Raw genomic sequence first — 15,131 nt, forward strand, 5'->3', positions numbered from 1 at the left:
TTACTGGGTCAGGGACCCTTTTACCACCCTCAATTTGTTCGGTTAGCTTTAACGGCATGGCTGTTGAGGCCGGCATTTGGCGGGGCAAGGGGTTCTCCTCCGGTGTCGTGCGGACCTTGATGAAGGCCAGGAAACCATCCTCGGCACGCATTTATCATAGAACATGGCTGGCTTATGATAAATGGTGTGAGGCTCATTCTTGCCAGTTGTCGTCTTTCCGCTTGTCTCGTTCATTTCCTATGTTGCGTTCCTCCAGGATGGTTTGGATGTTGGGCTCCTTCTTAGTTCCCTTAGGGTTCAGGTCTCTGCGTTTATCCATGTTTTTTCAATGCCAGCTGGCTATTCTTCCAGAAGTTTAAACCTTCTTTCAGAGTGTGTTGCACATTCAGCTTCCTTACGTTCCGCCGATAGCGCCCTCGGATCCCAATTTGGTCCTTGGTGTTCTTCAGAGGCCACCCTTCAAAGCACTGCATTCGGCTGAGCTCAGATTTGTGACTTGGAAGGTAGTATTCTTGTTGGCTATCGCTTCGGCACACAGGGTGTCAGAGCTCAGGGCCTTATCCTGTAGGGCACCCTACCTGATTTTTCATGAAGACAGGGCGGTCTTGAAGATGGTGCCTTCTTTTCTACCAAAGGTGGTCCGGTTTCGACGTGAACCAGAATATATAGTGGTTCCTGCTTTTTGTGAGGGTACATTGTTCGATGTCGTGCGGGTTTTACGCACTTGTGTGGATAGGACCACTGCTTATCGCAAAACGGACACTTTGTTTTGTATGACTCCCATAAGAGGGGTTGGCTGGCATCCAAGCAAACCATTGCCCGTTGGATTACATCTACGATTCGACAAGCTTATGTGAGTTCTAGCAGGCGTGTGCCAGAGAGGCTCACTGCTCACTCTACGCGTTTGGGGGGGCCGTCTTGAGCTACTTAGGCGTATCGGCTGTGCAGGGCTGCTACCTGGTCCTCTGTTCACACCTTCACCAGATTTTACCAATGTAATGTTTTTGCTGCTTTGGATACTACCTTTGGCCGCAGTGTTTTGTGTGCAGGGGTTCCTGAGCAAACCCTTCCTTAGGGGCTACTTTAGAAGGTCCCCATAGTAGCAGTGTCCCCCAGATTGGATGACTGAGAAGAGGATTTTGGTACCCAAGTGAAATCTTTCTCTGAATCCATCTGGGGGACACTGTGTTTGTTTCATTTTAGCTCTTCTGCTGGATGTTGTTTGGTTCCTTCTTTGGAGCTTTTGTATGTTACTGAGGCTGGCAGTGGTTGCAGAGGGGAGGAGCCAGGAGCAGTTAATTATTTAAGTGCCAACTCCATGCCCCCTCATACAACCCCATGGTAGCAGTGTCCCGCAGATGGATTCAGAAAAAGAGATTTAACATAAGTACCGAAATCCTCTTTTCTGTGTCTCAGGGGAGAAACCGTTATGGGACTTGTTTTCAAGCCCCAAGTCTGCTCTTGGGATCATTGCTCCAAGAGGAGTACTGGGTTTCAAGGAGAATGAACACCAGTTCCTCTGACAGGGCTGGTCTTCCAGTTGAGCTCTGTGGTCTTGGCGGTAGTAGCAGCTGGCTCTCCTCTTTGGGGGTTCCTGGTCTCGCTTCGTGATCCCTTGAGTTGTCAGCAACATTCCCAGAGGATAAAAGATGATATTCTCAGAGCAGGGTCTTTCTGTATCTAGATGATCTAGTGAAGTTCATCCTTCTCCCCTTCTCACCAACCATCATTCGATGGAGCTACAAGTCCAAAGGTGCTTTAATTCCTAGCAACCAGTCAGAAGATCACTTTCATCTTCTAGACTGCCCCAAAACAATAACCGCTAGAATCTGATTGGTTGCTATGGATTACAGCACATGTGCTCATAGCACTGTATACATAAGGCAAATCGAATAAGGTTCTATAACTGGGAGAACATAAAACAGACAAAATGATAGATGTGGGAATTTAGTTTTATGCATTATCATAGTCTTGCCCGTGTGCGTATTATATTTGTTTTAGTTGTATAAAATTACAGTACCTCCAATTTGTGATATGTTGGCTTATTTCATGTTTGTTCTCAGGATGCTGGGATATCTGGTAGAGGACTCTAAAGTTGAACAACAGGACAACTTCTTGAAGCGTATGTCTGGAATGATCCGCCTGTATGCTGCCATTATACAACTGCGCTGGCCTGATGGACCAAAACAAGGGGTTTGTGTATACGTGTGCGCTACTGTGGTTTCTCATTCTTCTGAATGTGATTTTCGGTACACCTTGCAGTAACATTCCTTTGGAGGTGGTCCTTCTATCGGCCTGACTATTATGGGCTGATGGACCAACTGGGAGGCAGTGAGTACAGCCTCCAGATTGCTATCTGCTCAGTATACTGGTTACCTGTTCAGGCTCCTTCGTCCAAATCCTAAACATAAGTTACTCAAATATTAAGATGTCTTGTATGAGAATGTAACATCTGTAAAAGTTTTCATACTAGGACAAGAATAAGGCTATCTGAACGGCTGGTCATTTTGGGCACAAAGACTAAATTCTCATCTCAGACCTGTGTTTGCGATCCCTTTGTTTGATTTCATCATCATCCTCATCATTTATTTATATAGCGCCACTAACTTCACAGCACTGTACAGAGCAATTTGATAGCAGCCAATTAAACTACTAGTATGTTTTTGAAGTGTGGGACGAAAGCAGAGCACCCAGAGGGCAGAATATGCAAACACGGGGAGAACATGCAAACTTCACACGGACAAGGCCTTGGTCGGGAATTGAACTCATGACCCCAGCGCTGTGAAGCAGAAGTGCTAACCACTAAGCCACTGTGTGACTTGAGTGTCTACAGACACATCTGATAAATCTGACTTATGTCAAATTAGTTATTTGGCCACCCACAACTTTATTAGTTCTATAGGAGTTTGATCTGCCATGAGCAGTCGTCACTTAAGTTGTATTTAAAACAAGTGAGTAAAGCTTTTATATGCAGTGCTGCAGAATTAGTGGCGCTATATAAATACATGATGATGATGATGATGATATATGCACACCAATTAAGACAGACAATTTGGTCACTTTTTGGAATAAATGGCCTCAGACTGAAGCAAAACGAATTATAAAATCCAGGTTATCTTGCAGAAAATGTGGTTAAAAGATGAGCATTGTCTGTCTGTGCCGTTATCGGTTCATCGCAATCGCTCTTATCTGTTTTGATTGTTGAAGTTGAACAGAGAACTTTGCTGTTCTGCATTTAAACCAAACGACCAGATCAGCCAGTGAGTGGACAGATGATCTATTGTGCAACTAACTGTCGTCTTTACTCCTAGGCTCACCCTCATGGCCTTAATCATGGTTGGCGTTGGCTTGCACAGATGTTAAACATAGAGCCGCTGGCGGACGTCACAGCTACTCTGCTTTATGATTTCCTGGAAGTAGGTGGCAGTGTTACGAAGATAAACTATGCTTTAATGTATGCCAGTTATAATGGGGTTTTGTGTGTGGTAATGGGGATGTCTTGAGTATAAAATAAAACCAAAATGTGTTTTAAATAAGTGCAGATGGATAGGGCAGTGTGGACGTTAACAAATTAATAGATGGGATGAAAGAGAAATTCTGTCTGGGGAACACTGCTACAATGGGTTGTATGAAGGGAGCATGGAGTTGGCACTTAACTAGTTAATTTGTTTAATGTATAAATGCTGACAGACCCCTCCCCTCTGCAACCCCCTATAGCTCCTCAGTTTAGTTTAAGTGCCCAAGGGAGTTAGGCTTACTTTATTTGCTAGCATAGCTTTTTACTTTTATTTATTCTTTAATCAGTGGAATTAATAGACATCGCAGAAGCAGCTGGACCGGAAGTTTTCTATTCCAAGGAGATTCTTTACCCTCTACCCGTTAAAGGAAGAGGATCTGGCCCACTGGGAACAGATCCCAAAGGTTGACACTCCGGTAGCTCGCTTAGCTCGTCACACTACACTTTCGGTGCCAGGAACAGTACTGACCGCAAGGTTGAGGGTCATTTAAAATCAATCTATGTAGCGGCAGGCACCTCTTTCAGACCCATGTTCTCATCGGCGTGGGTTGCTAGAGCGATGGAAGCATGGGCCAAACAGTTGACCGAGGGACTGCAGGACTCAGACTTGCTCCCCCTTGCCCCACATCTAGAGGTTCAATTCCATCTTGTACCTCTTTTTTTGGCATTATGTGCTCAAGCTACCTCGGTGCAACCTTTTGGCCTAAAAACAATATTGTGAGGTGTTCAGAATAGACTGGAAATTTGTGGAAATGATTGTTATTGAATGTTATTGAGGTTAATAATAGCGTAGGAGTGAAAAAAAGAAACACAAAACTGGTTTTTAGCACTTTTTATGTTTTTTTCAAAATAAATCCGAATCCAAAACCTTAAATCCGAACCAAAACCTTTCGTCAGGTGTTTTGCGAAACAAATCCGTACCCAAAACCTCAAGCAAATCCGAATCCAAAACACCAAAAGTGGCCGGTGCACATCCTTATAATAAACCTGCACAAATCACCATTGATTCCCTGCCAGCAGATGACCTTCCTGGTGTCCATGATGAGCCCCAGAGAACAAAAGTTGTTTCTCCCAGAGGACAAGGCCGGGTCGTTGCAGGAAGTAACTACACAGGTTCTGGCCACTCCCAGTCCAACTATTTACTTATGCATGCGTCTCCTAGGGAAGATGGAGTCTACCTTCTAGACAATTCCTTACAGTTGGTTCCATTCCCGCTGCTTCCAGTGGTACCTCTTAACAAAGTAGTCAGGTTCCCATCTGCAGTTGGAACTCCAGAAGATCCGCTTGTCTTCCAAAGCGAGGGTGTCTCTTTAGTCGTGGCTAGTCCAGGATCACCTGGCGGTGGGCAGGTCGTTTGCCCCATGATCCTGGATCATAGTGACCACAGACGCCAGCTTGAGGGGGTGGGGGGCTGTGGCCCCTCACGACTTCAAGGCCTTTGCTCGACTCGGGAATCTTCCCTGTCTATCATCATTCCGAAGTTGAAGGCCATGCTAATGGCTCTTCTGGGCGCCCAGACCATGCTTCGGAGATTTCTGGTCAGGTTGCAATCCGTCAATATCACAGCAGTGGCTTATGTCAACAGACAGGGCGGAACCAGAAGGGCAGGAGCAATGGCCGCACAGAATTTTGCCTGGAGGGAACAAAATGTTCCCTCAATCTCAGCAGTGTTTATCCCAGGCATCCAGAACTGGGAAATTGATTATCTAAGCCGTCATGCGGTAATGCCATCTGGAGGTCTTCCAGTAGCTGATCCTGAGATTAGGTCTCTCTGACCTAGACCTCAGGGCGTCGAGGCACAACAGGAAGGTCCCAAGATTCTTCGCAAGGACAAGGGACCCCTTGGTGGTAGCAGTTGACATCATGACAATGCCCTGGGACTTCCGGTTCGGATATCTGTCCCACCCCTCCTCCCTATACCAATGATTCACTGAGTTCTCAGACGAGTAAGACAAGGGGGACTCCCAGTGATACTGGTGGCTCCCGCCTGGCCACGGAGAGTATGGTATGCAGACATTATCTCAATGGCAGTAGGTCAAGGGGTACATCTACCACTGCGAGATGACCTTCTCCAGGGTCCATTCCGACATCAGGACTTGCCTCGGCTAACTTTAACGGCATGGCTGTTGAAAGCCAGCCTTTGGCGGTCTAGAGTATTCTCTCTTAGAGTCGTGAACACGCTCTTGCGAGCTTGTAAGCTAGTTTCGGCTTGTATCTACCACCACATCTGGCACACTTATATCAGATAGTGTGAGAATCGACCCTGCCATACATCGTCCTTTCGTCTACCCAGTTTCCTGGCATTCCTCCAGGATGGCCTGGATGCAGGTGTCCGTTTGGGCTCTTTAAAAGTACACATATCAGCCCTTTCGGTTTTCTTTCACCTTTGATTGGTGGACATGTCGGATATTAGGATGTTTCTGCAGGGAGTCTTGCATATCCAAGCTCCTTATGTCCCGCCTATGGCACCATGGGATCTCAACTTTGTACTTGATATGCTTAAGGGGCCTCCTTTTGAACCGTTGCATTCAGCTGATCTAAGTTTCTTAACATGGAAATTAGCATTCCTTCTGGCGATTGCATCGGCTTGCAGAGTGTCAGAGTTAGGATTCCTTTCTTGTTGTGAGCCATATTTGTTTTTTCACAAGGACAGAGCAGTTCTACAGACAAGTAGAACTGTCTGTAGAACTGCTCTGTCCTTGAGGAAAAAACAAATTGGGGTTCCAGTGTTTAAGGGGGATCATTGTCTTCCGGACAAAATTCGATGGAGTGTTTGGATGCGGTCAGGGCTCTCTGAATTTGTGAGGAGGACCTCCCACATTCAGCGCACAGATTCGTTATTTATCCTTTTTGATTCACATAAACAAGGATGGCCAGCCTCGAAACAATCCATTGCATGATGGATTACGGCAACCATTAGGCAGGCTTACGTCAGTGCTAACTGACCTGTGCCAGGCCGACTTGCTGCCCATTCTACCCGTTCGGTGGGGGTGTCTTGGGCAGCGAGAAATGGGGCCTCAGCGAACCAGCTTTGCAGAGCAGCCACCTGGTCCTCAATCCATACTTTCACAAAATTCTATCAATCCCATGTCTTTGTGTCTACGGACGCCAAGTTTGGCTGTAGTGCTCGAAGGGCCAGGCGGTCAAAGCGGTTCCTCCCTACGCTTTAGAACGTCCCCATGGTAGCAGTGTCCCCCAGATAGGATGAAAGAGAAACAAATTTATCGTAAGTATAAAAATCCTCTTTTTAACCCTCTTTAAAATATCATTGCTAGGTGTATTACTTCAGTAATTTTCCAGGCTTACATTGGTGCTGGGCATCTTGTCCCTGAAAATGTGAGAGTGCATTCCACTAGGTTGGTGCCTCTTGGGTGGTAAAGTTCTACAGATTTAATAATTTTGCGTCCAAAGATGCGTACCCTCCCTTAGGGACAACTTTAGGACGACCCCAGCAACTCCAGTGTCCCCATGGATGAAAGAGAAACTGGGTTATTGTGTGTGTGTGTGTGTGTGTGTGTGTGTGTGTGTGTGTGTGTGTGTGTGTGTGTGTGTGTTTTTTTTATTTAGTTTTTGGGGTTTTTTTGTACTTGCGTTAAATTATTTTCTGAGTGTGGGGGATTCTGGACTCCTCTCCCTCTTCGGTACTCCTTGTTCTTTTTTTTTTTTTTTTTTTAAAGAAAAGTTCTGATGTTAGGAAGCAGCCAATGAAGTATAGAAGAGGAGGAGCTTCAGTTTTACAGGGAAATTTGAAAGTGTTGGGCATCATTAGACTATTGCTACTTGATGCCCAATGCTCTAGACACTGCAGTCTCTACTCCGGCATCTCCAGTGTCCCCCGTTGGATTCAGAGAGATTTCCCAGAACTACAAAAATTCAAGTTTTATTCTTTGATGAAACATTATAGAATGTTGGCTATTTTATATAAAGAGCACATGCAACCGAGCAGAGTGCTTTACCCAATAGCAACCGCTCAAGTTTCATTTGTCTACTACAGTTTAGAAAATGAAAGCAAACGTCTGGCAGGTTGCTATGGATATGTACATTTTATTTATTTTTATTTATCTCCCACCAATGAATTCGGGTCCTGTGCTTCTGTAAATATGGTCTACTTTTGTTTTACAGGTGTGTGGCAATGCTTTGATGCAACAATACCAGAACCAGTTCCGGAAGCTGCTCTTATTGATCAAGGATGAGTATTTCCCAAGGTATTATTGCAGAAAATGCTGTTATTCATGTACTCTATAGTATCTGGTTATAAACTTCTTATAATAATTGCGTGCATCTTCTGCGTTTCTATGCAGAGTAATACTGGGGCTTTGCTAGTGTTCAGATATTTCCATGGTGACATTTTAAAATGAGTATCGGACATTCCTCCTCTGTCACATGGGAGAGATTATGTTCAGAAAACACTGCATACAATGTCTTAGTTTATTGCTCCAAGCTGACTCATGAAGTCATTTGACAACATAACTGAATGCAGGTTCCAAAGTTAATTGAGGAATATGCAGTAATCAAAATTATAAAAAAATTGCACACCCTGTAAGTCATGATAGTCACTTCTGCAAGGAGAGGAGCAGAGTGAAGGGGAGAGAGGAGTCACAGGAAGGGATAGGAGGAAAGTCAGAAGATGCATCTGAAGAATGGAACACTGATGAAACAGGCTGAGCTTGCTCAGATCTAGTGAGGTCCTGGGTCCTTGATTTGGTGTGTGAGATCTTCCATGTGGTAAATCATACAAATTTTGGGAATAAACATTTTATTTAGGGCAGATTTTTTTTATTTTTCCAAGCAGAAGATAATGCTGTCTAGGCAACTAGAAGTACTTGGAATAACAGAAGCATTTCAGACATGAGAGGAGCAGGGCGATGACAAGCCAAGTATGTAAGCCAGTCATGTGTAACTTCTCTATGGAAAACCAGACATCAGAAAGATGCTGCATCCTTTCGGAGTCTTACTGCTACTGATGATATAGGATATGGATAAAATAGGCAACAGCTTGACAACTATAGAAACTGTTAACATCCACCGATTTGCGGCACATTTTGGAGAGACATGTTCTGAAGTGTAATACGAACGGTAGATAATCTTGAGAGCTCTCTGCTGGCCAGTGACCCATATAGAGCTCTTAAAGGCAGCCTTCCAAATGCCTTCTGAGCTGTAGATGTTTTCCGGAGGTCTTCCCACTCCCACTGGGTCTGGTATTTGTACTTGTGTTCAGGAGGATTATCTACAATGTTTTCTTAGAGCATTGAAGTTGGTATCTCAGTCTACGTGGGACCATTTGTATGGCAACCTTGTAATAATTATTGGAATAACCTTCTGGACCTGGGGCTTTATTCCTCTTTTCTGCTTGATGGTCATGTGGATTTTTAACTTTTCAAAAAGTATGCAGGTTAGCGCCTTGAAAATACTCCATGGGCGTTTTAACCCCCAGGGATAAGTAAAGTTTTTACAACTGTTCTAGAATCTTGGTGGGCTGTTTTGGTTATAGCACCATCGCAGCACTTGTTTTGTTGAATAGATTGTTGCGGATGGCATTCAAGTCCCTAGCTTAATGTTTGGGGTTCATTGGCGAACTTGTAACTCTGCTTATACCAAAGGAGACTCTGACGCCAATTAAATTAATAGACCCTCGATTGTCACTTTGGTGGCACAGATAATTGGTGACATTGTGAAGAGCATAAATTGACGTATGAATGCAAGGCTTCCCCAAGGGATCACATCCTAGTATTAAGCATCTAAGAGCTTCTACCTTTCACCTTGTCCCAGTCCTGAAAGTAACCTCCACAGGAAAACGAACAGACCAATAAATAACATAACTGGATAATCCATATCCATAGGGTGAAGACAATGCCAAGCATTCTCTAAAGATAATTTTTTGTCATTGGAAAGTTATCAAGTGTTTATACCTTGGAAAATCTCAAAACTTGTCAAGGTAATAATCCAAAATGTTATTGAAGTCTCCCCCTAAAGTCCTCCAACTGACTGTGACCTTCATAATGTTTTGAGGCTCATCGGCTGCAATGTTTCCCGGATTCCTGTGGTATATAAACAGTTACAGCATAGGTGATAGGAGAAGCAGGATCCCAGAGACTCTACAAGCTCCATAGGAAGTTCCAGAGGGGCTGTGCTAGAGTAGAAGATTAGTAAGTAGCTGAACCTGCAAGATCAGCGTAGATGAGACCTGTATGGGAGATAAAGTAAGAATACAAGTATATTCATAAAGTATATTTATGGGAGTTACTTTACAAATGTTAGGCTTGGGTGAACACTATTGGTCATTTAGAGTTCGGAAAATATATTTGACTGTGGAGATCCTGGCAAGGTGAAAGTATCAAACCCTGTGTCCCAACAGCCAGATCCAAAATTGGACAAGTAAAGTCCAGAAAACCATATTGGATATGGGTGAAAACACTTTTGTGGTGGGGACTGGTTAACCTTGCTCAGAGGAGCCAGCTTTATATTGGACAAATAGCTGAATCAAGAATTACGAAGTTTCAGACATCACACAGAAAGAGAATGGAGCTGTTTTTCAACACCATAAACTGATCCTCTTAGTAATATTTCACCTTTTGGGAGTCAAAAATGTTGATTGCTCAGCACGATCGTAGATCTATCTGCAAATACCTGTGGTGTGATATTATTTACAATTTAAAGTTCCCGTGCGTCTCTAGCCACTTCCCCAATAATGAAGATTGAGCAATACATTGCAGAGTTGCTCATCCAGGTCCGGCTGAGTGCTACTATCTCTGTTAGTCCTGTCCACGAGAGTGTGTAAGATCATGGGCTGGCCGTAGGATAGCGAAGAAGTCTGAAACTAAACTCTCTAAACCCATAGCCATGGTGAAGCCAAGTTTTCTCAAGCAGCAACCACAGTTATAATTCTGCTATGGATGCATTGATAGTCATTATAGATGACCCTTGTAATGTTTACAGCAGGAATCCACTTAAGTTCATTTCTAAAATTTTTTATGGAAGGTCAAATCAGAAAGCTCTGCAATTACTATTACCAGTACAGGCCCCCTTTACACCAGTAGGGGGTAAAATCACACAGTATGCAGACATATGGGCTGACTCTTTCACAGATCAGTGGGTGTTGGACATTGTAAAACAAATGGGTATGAGATAGTTTCATCAGTATCCCAAGGGGAGCTTTTTTTTTTTTATGTTCAGACCAGAGCTTCATCAACTGTTGCAGAATTGATAGCCTTACAAAATGGTCTACATGCAATTTCTCCTGGTCCTACAGGACAAGAAGACAAAGGCTCTTCCTTGTCAGAAAGTCGTCAAGGGTCTTTCACACATTCCTGGATTTGATGAGGTTCAACAAGTTTGTCCACATGGAGTCTGTGAATTCCATCCTCATGCCCAAAGGCAAAGGCGACTTTCTCACATCCACAGAGCCTCAGGATGCCTATTTTCCTGAGGCGATTCATAACAGAATGTTTCTCAGATACTTCATCCTGGGCCATCACTTTCAGATCTCTGGCCTGCTCTTCGGACTGGCGGCATTTACCAAGCTGCTATTCACGCGGCAGAATTCAGGGAACAAGAAATTAATATATGGCCTTATCTGGACAACATTCTTGTGGGTGGAGATCCAGAACTCTGTGTCCGTTCCAAGACTGCTCAAGTGATAAGTTTCTAGATCAACATGACCTTTTCCTTGTTCACAAGCCAGCCATCACAACATACAGTTCCTAGGGGTTCAGATAGACACCATGCAGAGCAAAGTGTCATTACAGGAATGTTGTCAAGATCCAGTCCCTAGCACGTCAACTTCACACTCTGCATCAGGAGTCAATAAGGAATAAGCTTTGGTTGTTGGGGATGTTTTAATTCACCATAGGAGTCATCCTGTGGGCAAGATGGCACATGTGAGGTTTTCAGTTAGAACTTTTAGGAAGATGAGTTTACAGAAAGACTTCTCTAAATCTTGCCATCACCCTGTCAAAGACCACCAGACAGTCTCTTAACTGGTAGCTAAGGTCCAAGTTAGAGACAAAAGAGTTGTCACTTTGGAGCCAGTGTGGCTAATACTTGCAATAGATGCCCGTACCTCAGGCTGGAGAGCTCACCTTCAGGGACAAGTAGTGCAAAGAAAGGTCACAAAACGAGAGAAGTCTTCACGTAAATTTCTTGCAAATGACAGCAGTATGGAAAGTAGTTCAACATTTTTATCCTTATTGAAGAGGGAAGCATCTCCGAATATCCTCAGTCCGCAGAACAATGGTCGCCTTCATAAACCGGCACAGACGTACCAGAAGCCATACCTTGATGGTGGAAGAAGCAACGATCGTGTCCTGGGCTTAGAGAAGCCTGAAGTCTCTCTCTGTTACATATAGCAGGAAAACCGAATGTGTTCGCAAATTACCTCAACAGAAAACAGATTTACTCAGGAGAGTGTTGCCTTCATCAGGAAGTGTTACAACCATTGATAGGAAGGTACAGCCTTTCTCATGTGGACATCATGGCAACAAAGAGAAATGCAAAAGTTCCCAGACTTTTTGCTCACCACAGAGACCCAGAATCAGAGGGACATTCCACATGGGTATTTATTTTCCCTCCGTTTCCACCTATCACTTGCGTGCTAAGAAACAACGAAAAGAAAGGGCAGAATAATAGCAATTCTTCCATTCTGGCCTCAATGTCCGTGGTTTCCAGTAGCCTGGAAGACCCTCGTGGAAAAGCCTTGGCCTCTGCCTTCAGCCAGATCTACGCCAAGGCCCAGTCTTTCATACAGTTCCAGAGACGGTGGCTATGATAGTATGGAGATTGAGGACTCAGGAGGAAGGGAATATCAAAGCAGATAATAAATACTCTGTTACAAGCAAGAAAGATGAATTCTTCAGATAATCTATTACAGGGTTTAGAAAACGTTTGGTTGGTGTTGGCTCTAGGATCGTCCCAGCAGCAGTTACCATTCCACAGATCCTTGACTTCCTCCATTGCCGCATCTACACTTAAGGTGCGAGTGTCTGCAGTATATTCTTGGATAACAAGTGAACCTCACAAGATTTGATTCGCACAAGCAGTGTAGAGGATTCGTCGCTCCATCAGACCCTTCATGGTGTTTTAATTCAATAGTAAATACACGGAGCAAAATGTTTCTTTGAGATGGATGACGACAAAGGTGGTTTTCCTGATAGCAATTACGCCTGCTCCGGGCAGATTAGGTGTGTTGCACATGGTGTGCTGCAAGGTGCCTTTTCTCAAGGTTAATATGGATAAGGTTGTGCTTAGACACTACCTTAGGTAGAAATTCTGGATTAACTCTGCTTCACATTAACCAGGAACTTATACTGCCATCTGTTTGGTCCATCCAGAAGAAGACCATGAAAGAAATTATATTCAGTGGATGTAGTAAGAACCATCTACAAATATCTGTCCAGGCCAGAAGGACTCACAAACACAGAACTGCTCTTCGTGCTTTGGCTTTCCCTAGAAGAGGTTCTGCTCTTTCTAAACAGACAATCTCCAAATGGATCAGAGAAGGTATTAAATGGGCATACAAGAGTAGTGGGCATAAGGTGCCAGAGATCCTTGGTGCCCACTCGACACAGGTAGTGGCATGAACTTGGGTAAGCAAGGCGTGGAATAGAAAAGGAAGAGAAGACTTCTCATGGGCAGGGCCCTCTTCCCTTGTTCTCCTTCCTCCACTCAATCTTAGTTGGTCATGTTCTGAGCACTGTAGGTGACCATGGAAGATGGAGTCCATACTGTGCCGGTACCGTTATGGTTATGACCTTGGGACTGAAGACTTTGGGGGGGACAGAGCTAATTCACACCATGAAAATAATCCCTTCTGTGATAGGGTTTGATGGAGAGTTTTTGCCAGAAGGAAGGAGACCATAACACTTTACGAGCAGTTACAGGATTTATTGGAAATGTAGCACAGATCAAGCACCATTGATACCAAAGTTTAAGGGTGTGTGGCTATTGTTGGGGCCCATCTCAGATGCCGCCATATAATGTATGCTGGCCTGCAACACTATATACAACAACCAGGGCCTTTGCAAATGTTGCTTTGGGAACTAGTATGATCTAGTTGTTAAACGGTCTTTGTATCTCTGTAAATTCTTACTCTTCATCTATATGTTCATGTGTTTTTTTCTTTCCTAGAATTGCGAGGATTACCACGTCCAGTGAAATGGGGTCGGCGACACGGCTCAAACAGTTCCTAGAGGCAAGTAACACATTGTATAGCGGATTATGCAATTTGTTTATAGGGTTCACCGTTAAAACGTGTTCTTTCATTCCTCACAGAACGCCACCAAACGAGAACAGATTCCACTTCCAAAAGGATACCTGCATTCTTCATTCTGGAGGACTTGACCCCATAGTTTGCATCATTTGTACCTTGTAATATAGTATTTGCATTAGTCATTTTTTAATTTCATTATTTTTGTTTTCTTTAAGCTATGAAATGTTTATTGCAATACATTTTATTTTGTTCCACAAGTCGTTGTCAGACTTTTTGCTAAGAGAATCCTAAATAACTTGTGAAAGAAAAAAAAAAACTTTGACAGAATGGCTTTGGGAGTAGACAGTGGTATTATCGGCAATCCTATTTCTGAGTAATTGCTAACAATAGAATGGCTTTTGAGGGGGTGTGGCCTAGTGATGGGATATGATGTCACTGTGGGTGTGGCATGACATTGGTGCCCTAAAGGTCTGAAAATCTGACAGGGCATTTGTAATGCTAGTCAAAGTATGGGAATTCTTTCATGTGTCTCTTGTTCTCCGTAGAACTTGTTTTGTTTTTATTATTTTTTTAAAACTATGGATTTGTATTTTAGTTTTGGAAAACCTTAAATCTTTTTGCTTACCAAACAATTCACCATTCATCCTAAATTTTTTGCCTTAATTGGCCGATTCTATGCGCCACCATGATACCAGTAAAAGTTGTTTAATGTGTAAATAGAGTATTTGATTAATGGATATATGTATATATCTTAGCATGCATACATTAATTCTGTCCTCCAAGTAATAATGATGAGCTATAATGTGCCATGTACAATGAGATGAGAATACAAGATTTTTGTTGTATTGTCTTAAATTTTTGTGTCTGTTTTATTGGTATGAGGAGAAGAGATTCATAAAACTCATATCCAAGATCATGCATTTGGATGCAGTCATTGACCCTTTCCTTTTTATATAAAGCACTTTACAATGATAACCTACCTCAGATGTGTGGTACAATCAGGACATTTGCTTTTGCACATCTTACTTTGGGGGGTTCTCCTACTTTTACTGTATCTGACAAAATATTGTACTTGATTTCAATATCTTTATTATGCAGCTTCAATTCTTTTATTGACGTTGAAAACCTCTGATTGCTTTACAGCCATCTCTCTGTATCGGTAGAGAGCACATATAGGTGCCCGTTTTGCTCAGGGGAGGGGTGTCTCAAATGCTTTGTCATTTATAAAGATGTGGTAAGCTTTCCTTTGTCTGATATGTCAGCTCACACAATCTGTGTTCTGATTTTATGATGAAAATGATTGCATTAAATTGATACTATGGGACTATGTGTGGGATCTTTTGGATTTGTATTAAAGAGCATGCTACCATAATGTAGCTCTTATGAATTACTATCTACTCTTGTTTTAAA

General features: G+C 43.2%; 1 protein-coding gene across 1 annotated transcript in view; it reads left to right on the plus strand.

Annotated features, from left to right (window-relative positions):
• GLE1 (GLE1 RNA export mediator) overlaps positions 1–14,639 on the plus strand; it is a 30,257-nt gene extending 15,618 nt beyond the window's left edge. The window contains exons 12-16 of the mRNA XM_075185127.1: positions 2,064–2,193; positions 3,312–3,416; positions 7,640–7,722; positions 13,640–13,703; positions 13,784–14,639. Of these exons, the coding sequence (XP_075041228.1) occupies positions 2,064–2,193; positions 3,312–3,416; positions 7,640–7,722; positions 13,640–13,703; positions 13,784–13,852 (451 nt within the window). The 3' untranslated portion in view covers positions 13,853–14,639. The remainder of the gene's footprint in view (positions 1–2,063; positions 2,194–3,311; positions 3,417–7,639; positions 7,723–13,639; positions 13,704–13,783) is intronic.
• Positions 14,640–15,131: the final 492 nt, after the last annotated feature.

Source organism: Mixophyes fleayi, chromosome 9 (assembly GCF_038048845.1).
Source record: "Mixophyes fleayi isolate aMixFle1 chromosome 9, aMixFle1.hap1, whole genome shotgun sequence".
Taxonomy (NCBI): domain Eukaryota; kingdom Metazoa; phylum Chordata; class Amphibia; order Anura; family Limnodynastidae; genus Mixophyes; species Mixophyes fleayi.